The sequence below is a fragment of the Hemibagrus wyckioides genome, linkage group LG25 (genome assembly GCF_019097595.1).
Source record: "Hemibagrus wyckioides isolate EC202008001 linkage group LG25, SWU_Hwy_1.0, whole genome shotgun sequence".
NCBI classification, from domain to species: Eukaryota; Metazoa; Chordata; class Actinopteri; order Siluriformes; family Bagridae; genus Hemibagrus; species Hemibagrus wyckioides.
Genome location: NC_080734.1, coordinates 11780742 through 11804481, shown reverse-complemented (window position 1 = coordinate 11804481; position 23740 = coordinate 11780742). Strand labels below are relative to the sequence as shown.

General features: G+C 39.4%; 1 protein-coding gene across 2 annotated transcripts in view; it reads left to right on the top strand.

The window, feature by feature from the left end:
• The window catches only part of gmds (GDP-mannose 4,6-dehydratase), a 76386-nt gene that overhangs the window by 39775 nt on the left and 12871 nt on the right, over window positions 1–23740 (top strand). For both annotated transcript variants that reach the window (XM_058379325.1, XM_058379324.1), the window contains one exon: window positions 22620–22738. In XM_058379325.1, the coding sequence (XP_058235308.1) occupies window positions 22620–22738 (119 nt within the window). The remainder of the gene's footprint in view (window positions 1–22619; window positions 22739–23740) is intronic.

The window sequence follows — 23740 nt, the reverse complement described above, 5'->3', positions numbered from 1 at the left end:
ATTAAAGGACTGAACAGTGCATCTGGTGTGGTGTGAGGATATTTTGCTATCATGGTTTGTGTCCACTTGTTCATGTAGAGGGAGGAGTCTCTGTTATTCGTACTGATCACCTTTATTTTAAAATGAAAGGTTACTATTCAGATGGGAGTGGTCTCTTCGGTCATGACTCCACCCCATCCACAGGGCACAACTGCTCACTGAATGGTTTGATGAGGATGTAGATGATATAAATCATATGTTATGGCTTTCAGTCAGTTAGGTCTCAGCACATTTAAGTGGATATTAGATGGTCCATCATCAAAACACATAAAGAGTGAATAACTTTGATGCTCTGTCGCTCCAGTGCAGTAACAGAGATGTGTAAAATCTGTGCTTGAAGCTTTTCTGGCAGCTTGTGATGATAAACCATCTTGTTTTTTTCCTTTAATTTGTCACACTTTCCCCAACTTTGTGATGCAAATTAAGGTTACATTCAATAAACTAAACTATTTCTTTCTAGAACCACATTAAAACCTTCTCCACATTGGAGCACAAAGTGATTTGTGTAATGTTCGAGTGCATGTCCTTAAACTATTTTAACCAGTGTACTTTTCTCTTTTACACTAAAGTGCTCTTTTTATAAGGAGAAAATGTTCAGTGTTTTTCTTGGAAGGTCATACTTAATCCAGTTTCACAAGGCTATGATTATTGATTGGAAAGGTGTGTCGAGGTCACTGGGGTGTCTGTGTGGTGGAGATTTAGATGGCTGTCCACATCCAGCTAGTCTGCATGGATTCACATGTCATTCTCAAAAATTTGTTGGACTATCTCCCATTCCAACGATTTTGGCCTGCAATTCCACCTAATTTATTTTTTTCCCCTCTGCTTTGGTATTCCTGCCTACTTTTATTACCTTGCATGCTTTTTATATATATATATATATATATATATATATATATATATATATATATATATATATATACCTGGCACGCTGGAGTCGCTGGAGTTGTTGGCTCTGTCCACTGCTTTACAGCACGTGTGCGAGAGAATGAGTGCAATTGAGGTAAAGCAGCCTGTGCTCTCAGTTCAGATCGGGATTTCAGACAAAATTTCATTAAGATGTAATCTGATTTGGATTCGATATTCAGTGCAACAGATCAGGTCCGACTCGGACTGAATGTTCTCGGGGCCGTAGTCGGGTCACGGTTAATGTTTCAAGCTTGATTGACGCTTGTGTAGGGCTGCCTGATATTTGTTAAGTGTGGTGCTGTATATTTACACATTGTTTAGGATAAACTTGGATTATTATGTTGCTCTGTTACAGTTGCTTGAATCAGGAATTCTCAGGTTATTGTGTAGCCAGGGATCCCTTTAAAATACGCATGTGAAAAAATTCCAACCAAACTTTTCAACTATTCACATATTTTGCTCCTTATTTCAATTGTATTTGGCTATTTATTAGATTTATAGAATTTTTATTTGATTATTGAGGTTTTTTCCACCCATTGACGGAAGATATTATGTCCAAGTCGAACATATTTAGGCTTACCTTTTATGAAGCACATTCAGTTCAGGTTATCAGTCAGAAAATAATCAGATATGCTTCTCTGGAACTGACTTCTGAGTAAGAACCACTATTTTAAACAAAGTCTGATCACTTAAAGTGATTCTTAGTCAGATTATTTGAGTAGTTAAGCAATTATTATCAAGCATAAGAACAATCAGACTCGTATCATGTAATAAATAGAGTAGCTGAGCATACAGAAAGAGTAGGTATGTAGTTTGGATGTACAGTATGAATTTGTTGCTTTAATTCATTTACCAAAAAAAAACAATATCTAATGATGTTTAGCCAATTACGTAATTTTACGGATGTGTACTGATAAAGCTGTTATGTTTAATTAAGAATAACACAGGAAATCTTGATCATGACTAAAATATATGGCAGTTTTATGGGGATATCTTATATTTCGCTGGTTTGCATGAAGAAAACAGCTTTATTTGTGTATATATTTATGTTTACAAAACTAAAGCTTTTATTTTTTAAAAAGCACCAAAAGGTTTATTGGTTAATGAGGTTAGGCTTAGCTTTAGGTGTCGCGTTAATTAGCAGCAAAAATCATTGTCAATTGGAGAAGGTCCTCACAAGGATAGTAAGGCAAGCATACTTTCTCTCTCTCTCTCTCTCTCTCTCTCTCTCTCTCTCTGTGTGTGTGTGTCAGCTGCTGTCCCTGGGATTGACATATTCGAGTACTTTCCCGCTGTGCTGAGGATGAAAGCACATGCTCTCATGTCTTGCGTTCTGTTTTTCTCTCCTCTCTTCACATGCCCTTTGTAACCAGAATCTCCAACTTTCCGAGTCTCACACTGAGAGGGAGAGGCAGAGAAAAGATCAGAGGATCAGAGGGGGAAAAAATATTACTGGTGATAGAACCAGCGCAAGATGCCGCATGTAACAAATGGATTTAAGCTTGGCCCTTTCTTTAATATTCTGAAAGCCTGTTCACCTCTGAGTCACCTTTCACTGTTCAGGTCACCAGCCGCTGTATATATTTCACTATTGTATCTTCACTTTATATTTCTTCTGCTTTGTCAGCAAGTTACATGTATTTCATTACAGAAATGGTGCGCAATCGTCGTTTCACTTACACACACACAAACACACACACACACATTCGTTCACTCTCACTTCATCACTCAGTGTAGCACCATATCATACTCGCGACCTCTCTGTTCAGTGCTATAGGGTTTGTCTTTTATAACTTTTGGACCGATAAAGTAAATCTGTCTTGCTCTCTGTGTGTGTTTATTGTTTATTGTGGTTTATATTACCACTAGGTTAAACATAAATATGCCTGGTTCAGTAACTCTATTCCCTTTCTCAAACCAAGTCCAAAATCAAGATGAATGATTTCTTTTTTTTTTTTTTACTGAGTGATAACATGCAACAAAGTTTTCTTCCTTATTATTTCCTTTACCGAGTGCCTTTTTATTACATTTGATTAAATGGAAAAAATTAAGAAGTGCTATGAGAATGAGTGTAACTTCTTCAGTTACTAGTCTGATCATAAATAATAAAGCATTAGGCTCAAGAAGTTGGACATGTGAGCCTGTGAGCGGAGAGGTTTAGGATATAATGATGGATATGTTTCCATGGCTTTGTGTGTTTTTGTGATCTGGGGGAAATCATTATAATAAATGTTAACACAATATACAGTTTAAGCGATGATGCAAGCAATTTTGACTCAAGAGTCATGTGTAAAAAATAAGAGCGACTCTCAATGGGAATGTGTCACGTCTTATTGTATATGTGTATGCATCTTCACAGATTTGTTTGCTAAATTGGGGCTGATCTGAGGCCAACAAAACAAATGGTATATAAAGTTCAGAATGCTGGATAGTTAACTTGACAGGATCATTTAAGAAATCTCTGTAGTTCATTTCAAAAAGTTGCGAGCCAGAAACCTACTCAGAAACAGTTGAAGGATATGTCTTTCATGACGTTCTCCATCTGCTGTATGCAACCAAAGCAATAAAAAGTCATTATCGTTCCTCTAACACATTATAGAATGTCCAGGGAAGATTGTATCGTCCACGTGAGATTGATGTACAGCTGGCTCATGAGGCAGAAAGGTTATGTACTACTCCACAGACCTCTTAAAGGGCTAGTTTGTCATTTTTGGAGCCATCTGCTGCCTGCAGGACAAACTGAAATTCGAATGAATTTCTGAGTCCATCCTCTCTGTTGAAATTATGTTTGTCTTGTAAGATCCCTTTTCGGGAAAAGAGAGCGTGCTGAGCAGCTTTGTTTCAGTTGTGGGTTGAGCTAATTTTCAAGCCAGAACTGTTTAAACAGAAGCCTGGAGTGGAGGGGAAAAAAAACCTAACCAGATGCTTTGGCAACACTACAAATCAGGTTTTCCTAATGTATCGTAGAATTTATATGATTATTACAGGTCTAGAAACGTTTTAATCATTACAAAGTGCACCTTTAAAGTCAGCGTGCTGTTTTTCTTTTGGCTTCAGCTCAGCTACATTCCCTGAAATCCAGGAAAACAGCAGTTGAACCCGCAGCACACTCTTTTTGGCCTGCACTACACATCTCCTGCCATAGAATATTAGCATTGTTTACTGTTTACTCATTTTCTTGTTGTGAACAGTTTCATCTGAACAGAACTTAGTGGTTTGGTTTGAATTTGGCACAGAGAAGCGCTAAATGTGCAGACCTGCTCAGTGGCTCGGTAGATCGGTTCCATCCATCCTGACAGTAAATCCTCTGTGGTAGATGTTTTTGAGTTCTGAAGGGAATATGAGACCGGTGCGTATTTTGCTCCCAGACACCGTCCCTGAAAACAACCAGAAAACAAACCTCAGCATCTTGCGCCAGCAGGACAGGTGTGCGTGTGTGTGTGTGTGTGTGTGTGTGTGTGTGTGTGTGTGTGTGTGTGTGTGTGTGTGTGTGTGTGTGTGTGTGTGAAAGCGTTTCTGTATGCAATTGAGTTTTACTTTTCCTCTGAAAAAGGCCCTGTTTGTCCATTGAAGGCCAAGAGGAAGTCCAGAAGGCTTCTGGCATGTGTGTGTGTACGCTTACGGGAAATGAAATATCCCACATCAATCATGTTTTTCCACTCATAAATAATTTATACTCTCTCTCTCTCTCTCTCTCTCTCTCTCTCTCTCTCTCTCTCTCTATCCCCTCCATCCTTTTGGTACAGGTCTTGTTCCTGTGCCAGTTCCACCTGCTTTCATTATTTATTTATCTAAACTCTTGGTTTTTACACACATTCACCTTTTTTTTTTTTTTTTTTTTTTTTTTTTTTTTTAAAACACATTTGTGAATTATTAATGGGGGGAACTGAACTAGACTGCACAAAAATCTCACACACACGTTTTATGACGTGGTGGTTTTCCAGTTAAAACAGCTCTGCCTCATATGCCACACAGTGCACTCACACAGGGCCACACTATTTTCCCGAATTCCCAGTCTAGAGCGGCGCGGCAGAGCTGAGAGTTCTGTAACGCAGGACAGCAGAACGGAAAACGAAGAAAGGGTTGTGTGGGTGTGTTTGAGAGGGGGAGCAGCCGCCTGCCAAACAGCCTCTGTATGAAGGGAACAGTGCAGCACTGTAGCCAGATCAGATTGGAAATGCTGAGAATATAGCTGTGTGTGTCAGGGGTGTTGCACTCTTAACCTCACTATGAGCTAAATGGGTGTGCAGCCTCGTGTTTTTCTTCTTCTTTTTTTCCCCCTCGAGACTGTTGAGCATTGACTATTGTCTTTATGAAGCAGGGCCGTGACAGATTGGTTGTAACAGGCAATAAAAACAGTTTTCTCTTTGTGTGTGTGTGTGTGTGTGTGTGTGAGAGAGAGATAGAGAGACACAGAGAGAGAGAGAGAGAGAGAGAGAGAGAGAGAGAGAGAGAGAGAGATGTTTTGAGATTGAATAAAATACAGTACTGTGTGTATTGAGGGAGAATTTTTCTTTTAAATAATTTTTTGCATTTAAATAATGTTTTAATATCCAAGAAGAAGAAAGACAGTCTGGTATATAAAATGTACTTTTATATAATTACAATTACTATTTTATTCACTTTTTTATGCTTAAATCGTTGCATAAAATTGTGTGTGTGTGTCTGTGTGTGTGTTAGATGATGTGGGCAGTGTCATCTCTGTCTATTTGTCTGTCATTATGCCCACCTGAACAGTACAGAACAGTTTCGGTAATGACTGCAGGCAAAAGCAGAGGCCTCTGTGAGAATGTGTGATACAGAGAAGGTGTTAAGTGACTTGATGAGTTTTCTGTCATTCTCTTCCACTGCACGTAATGATGCATCACACACAATTACCTGACATGTTTTCACAAAAGGTTCTTGGGACCATGTCCTCCAGCCTTATCACTCAGCATCTTGTTGTGCTTTGTCTGTGTGTATCTTTGTGTTCGAGCTGTCAAATTCCTTTTCAAACTTCATTTGGATTTTAATTTAATAAAAAATTTGCGACTGGCGTACAAGCTTTAAATTCACAACCTGTGCGAGTGGCAACATGTAAAGTGGAGTTCTCTCATGTATTTGAGAATCAAAGCAAAGATGAGGAGGTCAGTGCAGACAATTGGAGAAAGTGCAGTTAATGTGATGAGATGATATGTCCACCATAGAGGAAATTCAAGCTGACACAGAAGCGAAAGAGGAATAATAACAAAGAACATTTATACATAAAAATAGTGCAAAATAAAAATTGCATAAGATAAATAGAAATAATAAAAACAATTAAAAACAATAATTTAATAATACCCCAGCTGTGGCTAGTTTTGTGTATGATTTTGCTGCCTTACAAAGCCAGGTTTGAATTAGTGTTGTTCAGAGCAGTGTAGGCTGCGTTGCCAGATATTAAATGTGATACTACCATATTAGGACCTTGATGAAAGACCTAATCAGAGAAATTAGGTTTTAATGATGATTGTCTGGCTCCTGATCCTCTTCCTGAAATTGTTTTTGCGTAGAATTTCAACATAATAAGCAGGAATTTTGTGTCGTATTTAACCAGAAGTAAAATAAATCCGCTTGTTCTGTACATACCTTTTTTTTTCTAGTTAAATGTAGGAATTAATCAATCTGCACATTAGCTTTATTTACACAAATGTTGTTCAGTCACAAGCTTTTATTTGTAAAGTTTTGTCCATTAATTATGTTTGTTAATGAACTTTTTCCATGTACTCTTCCATAGTAAAGGGAATCTTTAATTTTAGACATGTTACACATTTTGCACCTAAATCGAGCGTGTATTTGGTGCTGCGTTTCCTCATTTTCACCTGCTTCTCTTATTATAAGTTCATGAGTTCACATATTACATAAAGACTAATGTTTTTGGTGACTGATTTTTACATTACATTTTTACATTTTCACACTTGGTTTGTTTCAGTGGCTCAGCATTTTTGTGTATATGTGAAAGAACTAAAGAATCCAGAACCCTCTAAAGTGACCCACCGGCAAAGAGTTCTCAGACTGTGCTCAGCTGGTCTGAGCATGATTCATTTGTTTACTTTATTTTTGACTTTAAGGTGCATTTGCATGAATAGAAAGTGGTCTCAGTCTCAGTTTCACATTTGTTGTTAGAGATAAAGAACTTGAGAGTTGCTGTACATACAAAGCTCAAGTTTTCTGACCTTCACCTAATAGAAAAACAGCTTCCGTTGCTTTCCATGGGGTCACAATAACGTCTGCAGTGTTGGGTGGCAACGTGACAGATAAGCTAATAGAGCCACTGTGGCACTAGCAGTTATGCTGTAGAGCGTGTGTAGGTAGGCTGCAGTGAAAATAGTATTGTGTCACAAACAACAGTTATTTTACAATACTATTAGTATAGAGTATTGTAATATACAGTTTGTCCACATCAGAAATGCTTCTGATATTTCACTTCATATCTGCTTTGTTTGTTTTTGTTTTTGTTTTGTTTTTTTTCAACCAAATCATAGCATCATATTATATAAAGCAACAATTTTGAATGACCGTATTCGGTGTTGTGTATATTCACTATTAAATTCTGACAAAGGAGTCGTGGTGTGAATAAGTCTAATCAGTGCGGAAATGTCAGGAAACAGAACAACAAAGTCCCTTTTTCAGTCCATGTGTAATGTGAACACCAAAAGCACTGAGGCTGGTTTGCAGCTAGGTCCACTTTAACAGGACTGCATATGCTTCCCCTAAAGAAAACTATATGTGAATAGACCCTAAGCCACTTAAAATTGGCTTCCAACTCCAACTAGCATATATAACCTGTGTAGTTTTTTTTTTTTTTTTCATTTGATTAGAAAATCAATACTTGGAAATTACAGATCAGTTATTACATCACTTATTCAGAACAATGTCCAGACATCAAATCATAAAACTTTGTTAATGTCTGTTTTAATAAGTCACGTGACTAAAAGTAGAACAATATTTGCATCTATGTTTTTTTTCCATTTGAATATAAAATATTTGAGAAGTGCTCAACAGAGTATTGTTGAACTTCAGGTGTGTGTGTGTGTGTGTACACATGAGCTGATGCTCTCAAAAACTTGTGAGTCTGGGTTCTATAATGTTTCATTAAATTGGTCTGGAAGGTATCATGATAAACATGACATACAAACACACTCACGCTTGTACTCTCACACGCACACACAAATGCGCTCCATCCTTTCTCGACCCCATCTGACCTGGTGATCCACTCATCCCCATCTGGTTCTGCTTTAGTCCTCCCCAAGGGCCGGGAAATAGTTGGAGGAGCCTGCGTTTCCCCAGGGGTGCATTTCACAGGTGCACCGCTGCATGTCTTGAGCCTTTTTACATTAGCCTCAAACAGGCGAAATAACAAATACCGCTCTATTAGAAGAGCCAGAACCCCAGAGTCAGGACAGAGAGCGCACTGAGTCAATGCTCTGAAGGTCAGTCCTGTTTAACTACAGCAAAGCTGGAACCTTTTCACCATTAAACATCTTAATGACTCAGCAGTCAGAACCCTACACCCAGGCCGTTAAACATCCCTACACACACACAAACACACCATCCAGATGTGGGCAGTGGTGCGTTGGATTGGATAATAGGTCAAGATTGACTGTTTAATGGCGGGAGTTTCTCTTTTAGAGCCTAAAGGCTAGAGGTCAAATACTGCCCTGCCCATTACAGAGACCTGTGTGTGTGTGTGTAGCTGGCTAGGAACATGTGACCACCCATCGTTGCCCCAGGAGGTGGTAATCCCTGCTGGATTGTAAACAGCCACCTTCATGCTCCCTCTCCTCCATATGGTGGGAGCAATATGAATTGTGGGAAGTTTCACATCTGCCTGTAGTGAGGTCCCGATTTAGACGGAGCTTAAGGTTTATAGGCACCCCTGCTGCCTTTTAGTTACGCACTTCATTTTTAATCTTTGAGATAGCATTGTGCATAACCGCTTTCTATCACACGCACTCGAATTTTGTCTTAAATCACATACTTTTGGATACATGTACTGCATTTTAATTTTGAATACTAAATCTAGTGTAATATCAGGTCAGAAATTGTACATTTGGGCATAACAAAGTTTGCTCAATTGTCAAGAGACTGAATCCCAGCAATGCTACAGCCAGCCATGGCTGGGAAGCCAGTAAGCAAAAATAGTGTGCTCTCTTGGTGGGAGGGATGGCGTTACTCCATTACACTTTCCAATAGATCTCCCTGGGTAGTATCTGTTCGGTGATGAAGGAGAGCTGGCTGGTGCGTAATGATTGGCAAATAATCAAATTGGAGTGAATGATGATTGGGGGGAACTTTGGCAGTAGCTGAAAACTTCATCTGTTTATTATATTATTATCATAAAACTTAAGAGCCAATCTTGTTTAAATATGTATATGCCATTCAAAGCCGTTATTTACAAAATAATTAAAAACTCTTTTGCTGTAGACAGTAACACTTCTGCTATATGAAGCAAGCAATTATAGTTTCTTTGAAACTGGCTTTGAGTGTCTTTCTACAAGACTGGGGTGATGAGAAACATTTTACAACTTACTAAATCAGACAGAGTTGTTGATAAATGTAGTTATTTTTAATATGTATAGCTACAAGCGATAGGTACTTGGCAGTTGAAATTTAAAGTCATAATTAAAATGACTCAATATTTAATAAAAGTAATGAACTTAAAATTACAATAAGTATAAAATTGATTTCTGGGCTCCAGAAACCATGTAAAACTTATCACGGTGCTTGAAATGTATGAACTTGTAGTTTTCTTGGTAATAGGTACACTAGTGCAGGGATCCCCAAACTACGGCCGGAAGCCGAATTCAGCCCGCCCCCACATTTGGACCTTATCTCATATCTGTATTTGATGATAATAAACATTGCCTTTCAAACTAAAATTTCTCTTGGTTGTTAACATAGCCTAATTATTTATTAAATTCACTTGCCAACAGAATGGTACATTTAACATAACATACCATCGCAAACGAACAGGTGATTTCAGTAGCAATGAATATGAAACAAATGTCATTATGATAGAAACGATGCTCTTTTAATAGACTATATATCTCTTGAAACGTAATGATCATTTGTCTATATGGTGCATAACAAAATAATCAGCTAATCAACCATTAGAAAGCAGAATAAATACATTTAAAATTATTTATTTATTTTTTTTAAATATCTACAATAATATTAGTAGTTACTCCGACCCATGTAATTTTTTTTTTTTTTTTGGCACAGACCGACCTGGCTCTCGCATTAAAGAAAGGAAAAGTGGCTCTTACAGAAAAAAGTTTAGGGACCCCTGCACTACTGGCTCAACTGTGGTTTTTCTGCAAAACATTGCTTTTTTTTTTTTTTTAGCAAAAATGGTTAGAGTTTGAAGTGACCTGTGTGGTTTAGTGATGTGAGTTGCCGTGTCCTAATTTGTTAACGCTATTGAATATTAATGCTAGGGTTTGATTTGAGACGTTACTACCATACCAAAAAAAATAAATAAATTGTATACAACATATGCGTAGTCTGAGCAATAGTGTGCACTGTATTAGAGACTCAGCCACACATTCCTGAGAAATACCATTCAATCTAGGGCCCTAAGGGCCCAGACAACAGACAGACAATAGACGGCCAAGGTAGTTAAATGACTTGAAAGGTTCCTCTGTTGAAATCACAGGAACTGTGATAAAGCCCAAGCGCTCAGCTGAATGAGTGCTTCCGGCTTCCTGTCTCTACAGGAAGTGCAGGCTTTTAGAAGGACTGGACTAAATTTGTGTGCTGGTGCTCCTTTAGTGTTATTGTCTACGGTATGTGCACAAGTGTGTGGCTGTGTGGCTGTGTGTGTGTGTGGATTAGGATTCTCACACGCGCAGCAGGTTTCTTGTATCATAGCCTGTCTGCGTTCAAGTGGCATGGACGCGAATATCCGTGAATCGCACGTGCAGTTTAAGGCTTACAGATGTGTATGCAACATGTGTGAGTGAGAGTGAAAAAAAATGTGCATGCAACTGCAGGATTTTCCTCTCTGTGCTCCTGCCATGGATTCCCCCCCCCTTGTTTTAATCAAAGAGCCGTTCGGCTCATTTCAGCCACAGCCAAACGCAATCAGAACCTGACATGAACCAGGGCATGCCAGACACACATTGTAACACACACAAAGACACACACACACTCTCTCTCTCTCTCACACACACACACAGCTGGACCATGTTAGAATTCTCTACAGTAGCTTGCCCTCTCCTGGTTATTAGAAATGTATTGTTCTGCTGCTTTAGCTCAGATTTTATTCAATGCAGGTGTTTCAATCCCTTCAACAAGAAACACACACACACTTTTCTTTCTCTCTCAGACACACACAGAGCAGTCTGTTCGGTCCTGTGTCACACACATATACACACACACACACACACCAACCCACAGCTTGAACGCATCATACTAGGTCTCAGCAGCTCGCTGAAATTAGAACATGTGATTCTGATTTCGGAGTCTTTGCCTCCAATATGACAAAAATGTATTTCATTATAACTTCAGATATTGCTAACTCGGAATGGTCTGTATCTGTCAGTTTTGCTCCGCCGTCGCTGCGTTCGATTATCTTATAATTGTGTATTTGTGTGTACTGGGATCAGGAACATGACGGTTTAATGCAACACTAATGCTGTATCGTGTGTATAATGTACTGCAGCATGAAAACTTTTAGACGAATTGCTGATCAGACAGACAGCTTGTCACAGCCATGTTTACATGCATACAAACCAGTCTCATGAAATTCAGGGAACTTCAGGTGCCCCTGACTGGGTGGCTGTTATATTTTGTCTTTTAACTATGTTTTAACTACTGTTTTCCTATGTTGGAAAATCTGCATAACAGGGGATTCATATTCAATGTAAATAACAAAATTCCTTATATTACTCTGATTGTCTAATCTCTCTCTAGAACAGTTTTCATATTCCATCACACTGTCTAACTCGGAGTCCACACAGTTATCTGACCGGTATTAATGCAATATCATGCACAATAAATCACTATACACTGAGCTTGTCTGACTCGAAATGTTCTCACTAAACAACACGTGTAAGACTTTTAAATTGCGGAGCTCCTTATGTGGAATGTGCAAACTCTGGCAGGTCCGGTGATCTGTGTTTTGAAAGAGGGAAAGTCTAGTTATGTTCAGCAATTATTCAGGGATTTGTTCTTGCACAAGCTTAACATTAACCCAATTTGTAAGCAATCAAGCATTTATGCTTGGACTGGAATTTCAAGTGAGACAGCCGTAAGGAAGGGTTAAGGTTTGGTCAGATACGGCCTCAGAGATATGAAAAAAATACTTATGTAATTTCCAAATCTAAACTCTGTCCAGCACATACGTGTGATTAACATCGACAAGACGCTGAACACACTTCTCTACGCTGAGATCACTTAACATGTACTCCAAACTCATTAGTGAAGTTTAAGGGCGGTTGTTAAACTGCATGAAATTCAGCAAGGACTTTTGTAGAAAAATTCAGTATATGAATATATAATATTCAGTATTAGCTTAGTGTTTGTTGGTCTATTATGTTTTATCAGTTGGGGAAACTAACCTGAGGCTGTGAGTTCTGAGGCTCTGGGCTCTGTCTGGACATGGAGACCTCATATAGGCTGCGTCTCAATCAGCTTTCTAGTCAGCGCACTGAGCAGGGATGTGGACTTTAATTAATTTTGTAATTGATTAATAGTGCACTGGAACACTGAAAAAAAAACACAATGTACTGCAAAATCCAAGGAGCCGGTTGGGGTTTGGGTTCAATTTCTGAAAATGACATTTTCTGAAGCCTCTCATCCACCTTCATCTACAAAAGCTTGTTATCACTGTTGTTGCTCTCAAATGATTACTTAATTTTAACATTCTATATGCAGTTCATGTCTAACGACCTTTAAGTGTACTGCTTGATGTACCATGACAGAAATGCACGTGATTAAGCTAAAATGTATAACTTAAATATTTTATATGTTTGGGTTTTTACAGTGACTCATGAGGAAATTAAAATGTCACTGGAAATTGAGTCATAGGTGTTCCAATGTGTAGTGAGCCAGGGTCCTTGTGAGAAGTGTCCAAAACTAGTGTACACACTGCAGTTATTCATTTACATAGCTACATTTTTGGCAGACAGCCTTATAATTTATCTAATTGTATACAATTGAGCAATTAAGGGTTAAGGGCCTTGCTCAGGGGCCCAATAGTGGCAGCTTGGTGGTCCTGGGATTCAAAATCACAACCTTATGATCAGTAGTCCATAACATTAACCACTAAGCTCCCACGTCCCACCATGATTATTCATGACCTAGGGAGTTAAAGAGCTGATTATTAAACATGTCTATAGTCATAATTGAAAATACATATGAATAGGAATTCAACAAATGCCCTTAGACTTCAATTACAAGTTTGGTGGTGATGGTGAAGAGGTGTGTGTTGGGGTGGGGATGGAGGGGGGGGGGTGCTGTTGTGTTCTTAGTACAGTGACGCATATCGATTAGTGATGAAACAAAAAAAAAACCTTCTGAAATATATTCCTGTATATAAAACATACACATATAACTAGATCCCTGTATATAAAACATTTCATGTTCTCAGTGGTAGGATTGTAGAGCTCATTGCTGCTGTATTGTAATTTGGCTTGAGATGCTAGGAAAGAGAAAGGGGGGGAAAAAAGGAAAGGAAACACATTTTTATTGCAGGAGTTTCCCCAGAGGTTTGTTGTCGTGCAAAAAATCACAAAAAGCGTGTGTGAGACTGAGAGACAGACAGAGAGCACTTCATTATCCATGAGGTAATGATTTGAGGCTCTAATAAGGTTTTAATTACGTTTTACACGGGGTGTTTAAAATAGTGAACAGAGGTTAAAACATTCCAGATCTCCTCCTACTTGTTCTCCTCCTCCTCCTCGCCTCTTATTATCTTTCTCTCTCTGTACATCTCTGCCTTTACCACATCTCATGCGAGTGCTTTGTGAAATAATGGCTAAATTAGAAAACCGACATGCAGGTTGTGAACTTTGTTCTCGCAGCCATCTTAACAGCTATCTTATCAAAACAGTGCATTCTTTACATAGCTCCTTTCTGTTTTGCTCCTCCAGCCAATCCCAAGCCCCTGACATGAGCATTTGTACTTCCATATTCCTCAAATAACATAGCTTTCAGCCTTTGTATTGTGTGTGTGTGTGTGTGTAGTATGTAGTATGTAGGGCTGGGCAATGTGACGTGCTTTTTTGTTTTCTCTCACTTTCATGACAGCACATTAGGCAGGAGCCGCCCTCACTATACCTGCATAAACCACCTGTACACACCTGACACCAACACCCCAATCCATACACACACACCCACACACACACTCAGTGCCAGGACTGGCTGTTAGGCTAGTAAATAATGTTTAGAAGGTGTGAGTCTGTGTTTATGAACGAAATGTCACATGGTTGGCAAGAAATGGAAGAGTAATGCTTTCATCAGACTTCATTTTCACAGACTGTGTGTGCGCGCATATATATGCGTGTGTGCACTCATATTGTGGCTGTGAGCATAAATACCATATACACACTTCATATGATTCAGTGTAAAATTAACATGCCATAAGTTCAGTGCTCTCTCTCTCTCTCTCTCCCCCTCCCTCCCTCTGTCTGTCTGTCTCTCTCCCTCTCTCTCTCTCTCTCTCTCTCTCTCTCCCCCCTCTCCCTCTCTCTCTTCCCCCTCCCCCTTATGCTTGCACATGGTACATGAGGAAATGTGTGGGGAAACTCATTCTATTATAAATTCTTGCATAATATAAATGAATGCATATTCTCCTAATAAACATAAATCACTTAGAGGAAAGCTTTCTCTTCTGCAGCCATGAGCACTCAGAGACCTATGACGGTTGCAGCAATTGCCGGAAATCCAAACTTCCAAACTTTCACTGATGGCAAAACTCTTATTTGTTAAACCACTCCGAAGCCAGAGATTATGAAGCACCTGTTAACTTGCTCTCATAATTAGCTTACAGCTTCTGTAGGAACTCTGCTGCAGTTTTTTTTCTGTTTTTCTCTTGTATATGGGCAGATCTTGGGCTGTGCTGGAAATAGTTATAAATCTAAAATATTTAATAAATAAAGAAATAAAGAATTATGATTAAGATCATCTGTAGATTATTTGTGTAGACATTTTTATATTATACTCTTTCCTTAAATATGAGCAAATTGAAAAGCCTAGACAATATTTGATTTTTGTGTTCATTTTTTTGGGCTTTTTGTTCCAAAAATGCATGTTTGTGTAATAAAATTTGACATTGTTTAAATAGGGTTAAAAAAAAATAAAGCTATTTTAACTGAAACCTAATTTAATCTTGCCGAGTTGCAAAACCCCCAATTTTTTTTTACTGATTAGTAATCATGCTCACTGCTACAGGCTAATAAGAGTAATAATATCAGGTAAATAAGAGGCCATTAGAGCTTATTTTAATCTATTTTATTAAATTATACACATGCTCAAGCGTTGCATTCAGCTTCCTTTAGAAGTAACAAAGTAGTGGGAAAAACCCCACAGGTGCCTCAGTGCTAGTCTCTTGTCAGAAACCAGCTAGCCGACTAGCCGTGACGAGTGATTTATATTTCCTCCGTACTCTACAGTCAGTGTTCTAGATAAAAACAAGCAAACATGTCCATGTGTGGATTGATCTGAAATAAATAGGTGTAGGAAGTGCTGTTTGATTTACAGGAAGTGCTGCTTTATTTATTTACTAATCATGACGATTTGTTAAATAGGGATTCAGATTTGCGGTACTTTATTCAGGCGCAGGTCAGAAATTCCAATCCAGTCCAAGGTAGCTTAAAATGAACTGGAAGAGAGACATGACAGTGATGTGCTCTTGATGATCTTTTTTTTCTCTAGAGATACGCAACAACACATCACACAACATTGCTGATTGAATGTTACTTTTCACTTCTACACATCATCACCATAGTGACGGGTCCCTCTTGTTCACATGGCCTGGGCCTGAAGTGTGTTCTGTGTGGGTGTGGGTGTGTGTGCGTGTGTGTGTGTGTGCGTGTTTGAGCACACCTGCTGCTCATTTTCCAATTTGTAACCAATATGTTCAGCAGCAGGCTAAATGACGCAGATAACCATCTCTGTTCTTCATACCTCTCTCTCTCCTATCTCTCTCTCTCTCTCTCTCTCTCACTCACTCACTCACTCACACACACACACACACACACGCACACAATCTCTCTCACTTTTTCTCACACTCTCTCTCACTCTCTCTCATACACACACACTCTCTCACATTCTCTCTCCCTCTCTCTCTCTCTCTCTCACACACACACACACACACACAGTTTGCTTTTGCACATACATAACCAGGATAGTTTGCAAATGATATACTCCTACATTGTTTATAAGGTTTTCCAAACACACAAAAAAATGTTTTGTACATGCCAATGCGCAGAATTTTCTGTGAAATTATTTACTCCACTGTAAAGTTTGTGAACCCTTGACCTGAACTTTAATCGGATATTCATCTAAGTCCTAAAACTAGATAATAATAAATAATACCCAATTAAACAAATAACACTAAAATATTGTATATTCCAGAACATAACAGATATTCAGCCATACATACATACATACATACATACATATATATATATATATATGTATGTATATATGTATATATATATATATATATATATATATATATATATATATATATATATATATATATATATATATATATATATATATATATATATATATGTATATATATGTATGTATATATATACACACTGAAATCTGTGCATAGGAATGAATAAGTGAATGAATGAATGAGAGAAGAGTGCAGGTACGACAGAGTTGTAGAGTTAAAGGTGAAGGTTGTGTGGAACTGCAGGTCTCAGTGGCAGCAGGAATATGGAGGGAAAACACAGTCTGTGTGGAAGAGTGCTAATAAAGTTCACAGGTGATCTGCAGTCAAAACCTCAGTCTTTCAGCGTGTGTGTGTGTGCGCGTGTGTGTTTGGACTACGGCCGTACGACAGCATGTCTGTGCCTAACTCAAACCACCTGCCTCAAACAGAGCTCTTCTGTGCTCAGTACAAAAAAAGACTGTGACCGTGTGTGTGTGTGTTTGTGTGTGTGTGTGTGTGTGTGGTGCAGTGGGGAGCATTAAAACTTTCGCCAGTTGCAAAATATGCTTCCAGAAAAACACGGCACATGTAAATGAGTAGAGTCTTATAAACACTCAGATGGCCGAGCCGAACTTGTGGTTGTGCGTGTGTCCTTTTTTTTTTCTTCATGGTTTTGTACAGGTGTGGGTGTGTGTGCGCATGTTAGTGATTTACGGAAGGAAAAGTGAAACATCACATTTTAACAGTTGGTCTTTGATGAAATAGACTGAGAAGAAGAGTTAATACACAGCTTTATGTATGATGTGTTCAAAGAGACTAAAGGGGAGAGAGAGAGAGTTGATCAGATACACTGCATTCAAACAGTAGAGGTGTTGAGGCAGTGATGAGGATGTCACCACTGTTAAGCCTTTGTTTGTCTTTGCCTTTTCACTGTCAAGACTTGACAGAGCTTTCTCCCACACACACATACCCTTCTTTCTCTCTCTCTCTTTCTCTCTCTGTCTCACACACATTCTCTGTCTGTCTGTCTGCCTGCCTGTCTGTCTATTTTAGATTAACATTAAACTCGCATATAATGAACTTGTTTTTTGTTGTTTATGGTGTGGAATTATTTTTTCACCTCCCTGAATGGGTCCCACTTGTTAAAGCTCACTCTATCACATGACCACTACCAAAGTGTGGGTCACATGCTTCATCAGACATACCTGAGACCAACCTTTTCATGTTCTTCAACTGATGCTCATGCTACATCAGATGCTACATCACAAGGCAACATCTCTCTCTCTCTCTCTCTCTCTCTTCCCATACACACAGGGAAGCACAACTGATCTCTTCCACATACACAAGCTCCCAGATGCCCATGGGTGGCTAGCATCGCTGTGACCATCTCCTCCCACCTGGAGAGCACAACTAGTTTGTACTAACTCACAATCTCACAACAATAAGAATGTGTGACTGGATAAAACAGAAGCTGTAACTCTTAGAGTTTGACAGCAGGTTTTATGCTGAGACAGACATAATTGGATGTCATAGCAACACTGTTCCTGTGTAGTTTTATCTCATTTTGAACACTAGTCTTCACTTCTGTTTATTTCTGAGTTTTTTCCCCCTCCAATTTGGTGATTTGTCTATTTGTGGCATGCCCATTTCCTAGCTATTTGCTCTGCATTATCACATGACCGTTACAACCTTGGAGGGTGAATGTTACCATGCGCATTCTCTGAGTATCTTTTCAGATCTTTTCGCTGCTCATGCTGTGTCAAACAGGGAGTAAAGCACTAACTGCTCTCTTCCACATACATGAGCTCTCAGATGCCCACCCCTGGCTCTGATTGACAGGGGAGAGAGTAACACCAACCCTCCAACCCAGAGAGAACGGCCACTTTTTCGGTCTTGGATTCCAAACCACGGATGCAAACTTGCAATCTCATGCCACTCGGGAACAATATGCTAGACTAATGGAGGGCTTCCATGACTCACACTGCTTCACACAGACATGCTGCAATAAGCCCTCTATTATTACTTTTATTCTGTTTGTACTTTTTTTGAGCTTTAGACCTGCCCAAACCAAATAAATCAAAACCTGCTTAATTCATCAGGTTTCACTCAATCCAATCAAGAGATGGAGGTGTAAAATGGTCCTTGATGAGCAAATGGTTTCAAACATACAACCACCATTTTTCTTCTAATTAAATAACAGTTATGTGAGAATGCAAGATTTGTCGTTTTCATGATTTGCCCTCAGGGTACAATGCAACCGATCAGACACACTTCCGTTAATTTCGCTGTGAAATTGTACCTAATCCAGATGTCGCTGCCGAGCTGAAGCCCTGGTGAACTCCAGGCATCAGGCACAAGACTGCCATGATGGATGGACAGGAAGGCCAGGCTGATAAGGCAGGGGCTACACACTACTTTCCTGCACACACACGCACACACACACACACACACACACACACACACACACACACACACACACTAGTCTTCTCCCATCCCCCTATATGTCTGTGTCTGGGCTCACGTTGTAAGTGCAGTAAGTCATGGTTAGACTGGACCCCAGCATCCCCATGTGAGTTTGAAAAAGAACATTGAGCACGCACAATGACAGGGCTTTCACAGCAGAACACGTTACATTCTCTCCGGCCTTCACCACAAAGATTTGGAGTGGGCCAGAAGTTTTCTGTGGGTATTTGTGTGTGTGTGTAAGTGTAAGTGTGTGTGAGTCGTGAACAGGAAGGGGGATTTTGGCCTGGGCCTCTCAGCTGTCCCTCACAGAGGTAATGATCCAGAGCAGGAGAGAGAAAAAGAACTGAGGGCGAGAACCAGTAAGGCGAGGTGAGCGTGAGGTACGCTGGAGGAAGCGGGGTAACGAGGGTATACATCTTTCCAGTACTCCTTTGCCAGAGTTATTGTGAATAAATGTACTGATGAGTGGAATCAAGGCCATAGATGTCCAGTTCATGGCTAAAATACCTGAGGTCACTGGTATGCTACTTTATGTCAGAAGTAAGCATATGCTAGCTATTACAACAGCAAAATGATAATTTTATGAATTTCAGGTCATAGTGAAATGTGAAAATCTGCAACTGTAACATGTACATGGTCACATCCAGAATTATTGGCACCCGTGGTGAAAACAGGTTTGGGGAATTAAATAGGTTGAGAATGAATGCCTGTGATTTATTAGCTTCATCTCACACTGAAAATGTATTTACAAAGAAAATTAAAAAGCCTTTGTTTTTTCTTTAATTAACTCTGAAAACTTTCATAATTAATTTTTGTTGTTGTTGTTTTTACCCTAAGAAAATGAAGACATTTTTATGACCATTTTCATACTGTTTTTATCAAGGGTGCCAATGCTTCTGGATCTAACCGTATGAGCACATATGATGTGAAACAACTTAATCATAATTCACAAACATCTCACATTATAGGTTTACCAATTCCTTTTTAATCCTTTAAAATTTTAAAGCCACGTAAAAAGAAGACTGTCCACTCAAACTGACCCCTGAATCGTACAGTAGTGACGTCATAATAAAAGTCTTGTGCTGTAAGTTCTTTAAAAGTTTGCAACTTGGAATTAGCATTTTGAAAGTTGAAAGAGGTAAATTAGGGTTTGGAGCTGTCAGAGGATCGTACCAACAAATCCAATAACAATTATATAAGTTTTGCAGAGTTTATATATTTGCGATTCACTAAAGTACAAACTCTTCATTTTTTTTTCACCACTGCATCAGTGTGTCCAGCTTGTTTCTTGTCCTATCGACATACTGTCCATTTAGGATTATATAAAAGGAGACTCTTCTGAGGTGCGTTAGCCACACGTGTTTTAAACAGTTAAACAGTCTCACGATTGCAAAGCTAGATAAACATGAAACTTGGCGTTGTTTCAGGGATATTGCAAGACTTCATATCAGTTATGGTCTTGACAAAATATTTGTGATGAACAGCTTTTTGAAAAACATTTAAGAAAGGGTTTCTAAATCAAACTTGAACCAGATGTGTAGTTCTGGATAATCTGAAGTAAGGGTGTGTGTGTGTGGTGTGTAGTGTAGTGTAGTGTAGTGTAGTACCCGTGTGAGTAAAATGTATATTATTTCTTTAATATATGTAAATATAAGTACAAGATTCTCACCTTATTGAGACCTTACAGTGAAAGTCAGGGAATATAAAGGACCATTTCATACACACACACACACACACACACACACTGTGCAGAGCTCCTTTCACGTTAAATTTATAGTAAACTTTCTATTTTCAGGTGACCTTTTCTTCCCTCCCTCCTGGTCTCTCTCCCTATCCATCTCTTTCTCTATTTCCTTCTTTCCCTCCCTCCCTCACTCTCTTTCTGTCTGTCTGTCTCTCACTCTCTCTCTCTTTCTCTCTCTCTCTCTCTCACACACATATATATACACACACAATTCCTTTCTTTCTCTTTCCCCCCATGCGTGTGTCTGGTGCCTCATTTGTGCCTGATGGATGGAGCATGTGAGTGGAGCTGGAGTGAAATATGAGTGTGTGTATGTGTATGTGTGTGTGTGTGTGTGTGTGTGTGTGTCTGTGTGGACTAAGCAGCCAGCTTCCCACTGCAGCAGATAGAACGTGCTGATGGACTCTTTATTCTGCCGTGGAGTCCAGCGGGGGAAGAGACATTGGACATGGAGCCAACTGGCTTCAGCTATGAGCATTTAGTACACAATGGTGTGTGTGTGTGTGTGTATGTGTGCGCTTTTTATAGATGGAGCAAGATCTACTGATGCTGAGCTGCACATATCTTTCTCCCCATATTTATCTTGTTCCCTTTTCTCCTTTATAATATTTCACCCAACTTCAGAGCTGGTGTGTGTGTGTGTGTTGGGGGTTTAAAAAGTGGGGGTGGTGGGGGGAGTGGGGTGGCTGAACCTGGGAACTCGTTTCTTCATTCCCACAATAATTAATATCCCAGGAGGCTTTGTGCTGACGTCAGGACAGGGATGGGTATGTATGTGTTGGAGCGGGTGTAGGATACTAACCACATGAAAGCACTGAAGATCAGACTGGCTTTATTCTCCCAAAGTTCCTCAAATAAGTCATTTATAACTAATAGCAGCCATTTCATATTTAGAAAAACAACTACAAGATATTGTAAGTAGCCTTTATTTGTCACATGTACAATATTGCACAGTGAAATTCTTTCTTTGCATATCCCATCCTTGGGGGTTGGGGCCCGAGCGCAGGGTCAGCCATGATGCAGCGCCCCTGGAGCAAGGTGGGTTGGGGACCTTGCTCAAGGGCCCAACAGTGGCAGTTTGGCTGTGCTGGGGCTTGGACACCGATCTTCCGTTGACAACCCAGAGCTTTAACCACTTGAGCTACTACCGCCCCCAGGTTTTCACATATCCCAGCTTATTAGGAAGCTGGGGTCAGAGTGCAGGGTCAGCCATGATATGGCTGGGAGGGTTAAGGGCTTTGTTCAAGGACCCAACAGCAGTAGCTTTGCAGTACTGGGGCTTGAACCACCAACCTTTTTGATCAGTGACCCAGAGCCTTAACTGCTTGAGCCACCACTTCTCTACATTGTGCACAGACATCTACACATATACACGTTTATGCATTTTTTTTTTTTTTTTGCTCATTTATCAGTTACTGTCTGTCATAATGTCTGATATCACATCGTCATCGAAACAGAAGAGCGCTTCGACACTGTACAAATGATAAACGTCTTAAAACTTTAAATCATCAAATAAGAAAAAGATATTCATTTAGTCAGCTGAATGAATGAATGAATCCGTGATTATTTTCCACTGATACTGATCAGCAGACTGAAGAGATGATAAGGATGAGGATGATGATGATGATAAGGCTCAGGTTTAAATCCCACAATGGGACAGTGACTGATGTGGGTTGATGCTGATAAAGTGATAACTCATATCCTGTTGTAAACGTCTTTAAAATGCACTGGGGAGTGATCTCCATAATGATGTGGAGGAAAAAATAAAAATCACATCATGGAAGCTGAAGCATAATTCTCTCTCTCTCTCTCTCTCTCTCTCTCTCTCAGGCCATGTGGCTGATGCTGCAGCAGGAGGAGCCAGAGGATTTTGTCATAGCTACAGGAGAGGTCCACAGCGTGAGAGAGTTTGTGGAGAGAGCCTTCAAACACGTGGGCAAGTCTATTGTGTAAGTACACACACATACACACACAATTTGTATACTACTGCACAATTTATTGTGTGTTACTCTTCTTGGCATTCTCTACTCTCCACACTGCACTCTAACAAACTGCAGTTTTCTGTTTGGCGTATGTGAGCAGTCTGACTTCAGAACTTCTGCCTACATTCTCTACACCATAAATCACAGCACTGGCCTGATCCAAAAAAAAAAAATAATCGAATTTACACTAGTGTTAAACTACACCTGTTTGCCTGTCTGTCTGTCTGTCTGTCGGTTTGCCTGTCTGTCTGTATGTCTGTCTGTCTCGCTGTCTGTATATCTTTCTCTCTGTAAGTCTCTCTCTTTGTAAGTCTGTCTCTCTGTCTGTATATCTTTCTCTCTGTAAGTCTGTCTCTTTGTAAGTCTGTCTCTGTGTGTCTGTCTGTATATCTGTCTCTCTGTATGTCTGTCTGTATTTCTGTCTGTCTGTCTGTCAAAAGTGATGTCAAGTGAGTATCTGGTCAGTTGTTTTTATTATATAATATACCACCAGTGCATATACCCACTTTACATTAACACAAATAATGTCTTTTGACTTGTATATCAAAAACATGTGTTAAACAATGGTATTTTTAAATACTAGAGCTAATAGAAATTCAGACGCTGTATTAAATTAGTCACCGGATGGGAAGATTTCACACAGCAAGTAGCAATTAATGAGACTGGGAAAGAGTTTCTAAAGTTCTTAAGGACAACATTATTAAACAACAAAGCCAAAGCAAATTAAAAACATCTCTCAGTAATATCTGTTCAGTAATATACAGGTAAGTTCATGGAACCACAAGCTGCTCTTAGATTAATGTAAAGGTGAGAGAGATGTCAGTAGTCACTGGGAAAGAGTTGCAGGATGAGAAAGCAGGAGGAACAACACAGAAAACAATGTAAAAAAAATAATAATAATAATGATCTGGTCCAAAGTCATCTATGTTCCTTCATCTCACACAAAACAGAGATACCAGTCCAAATCTG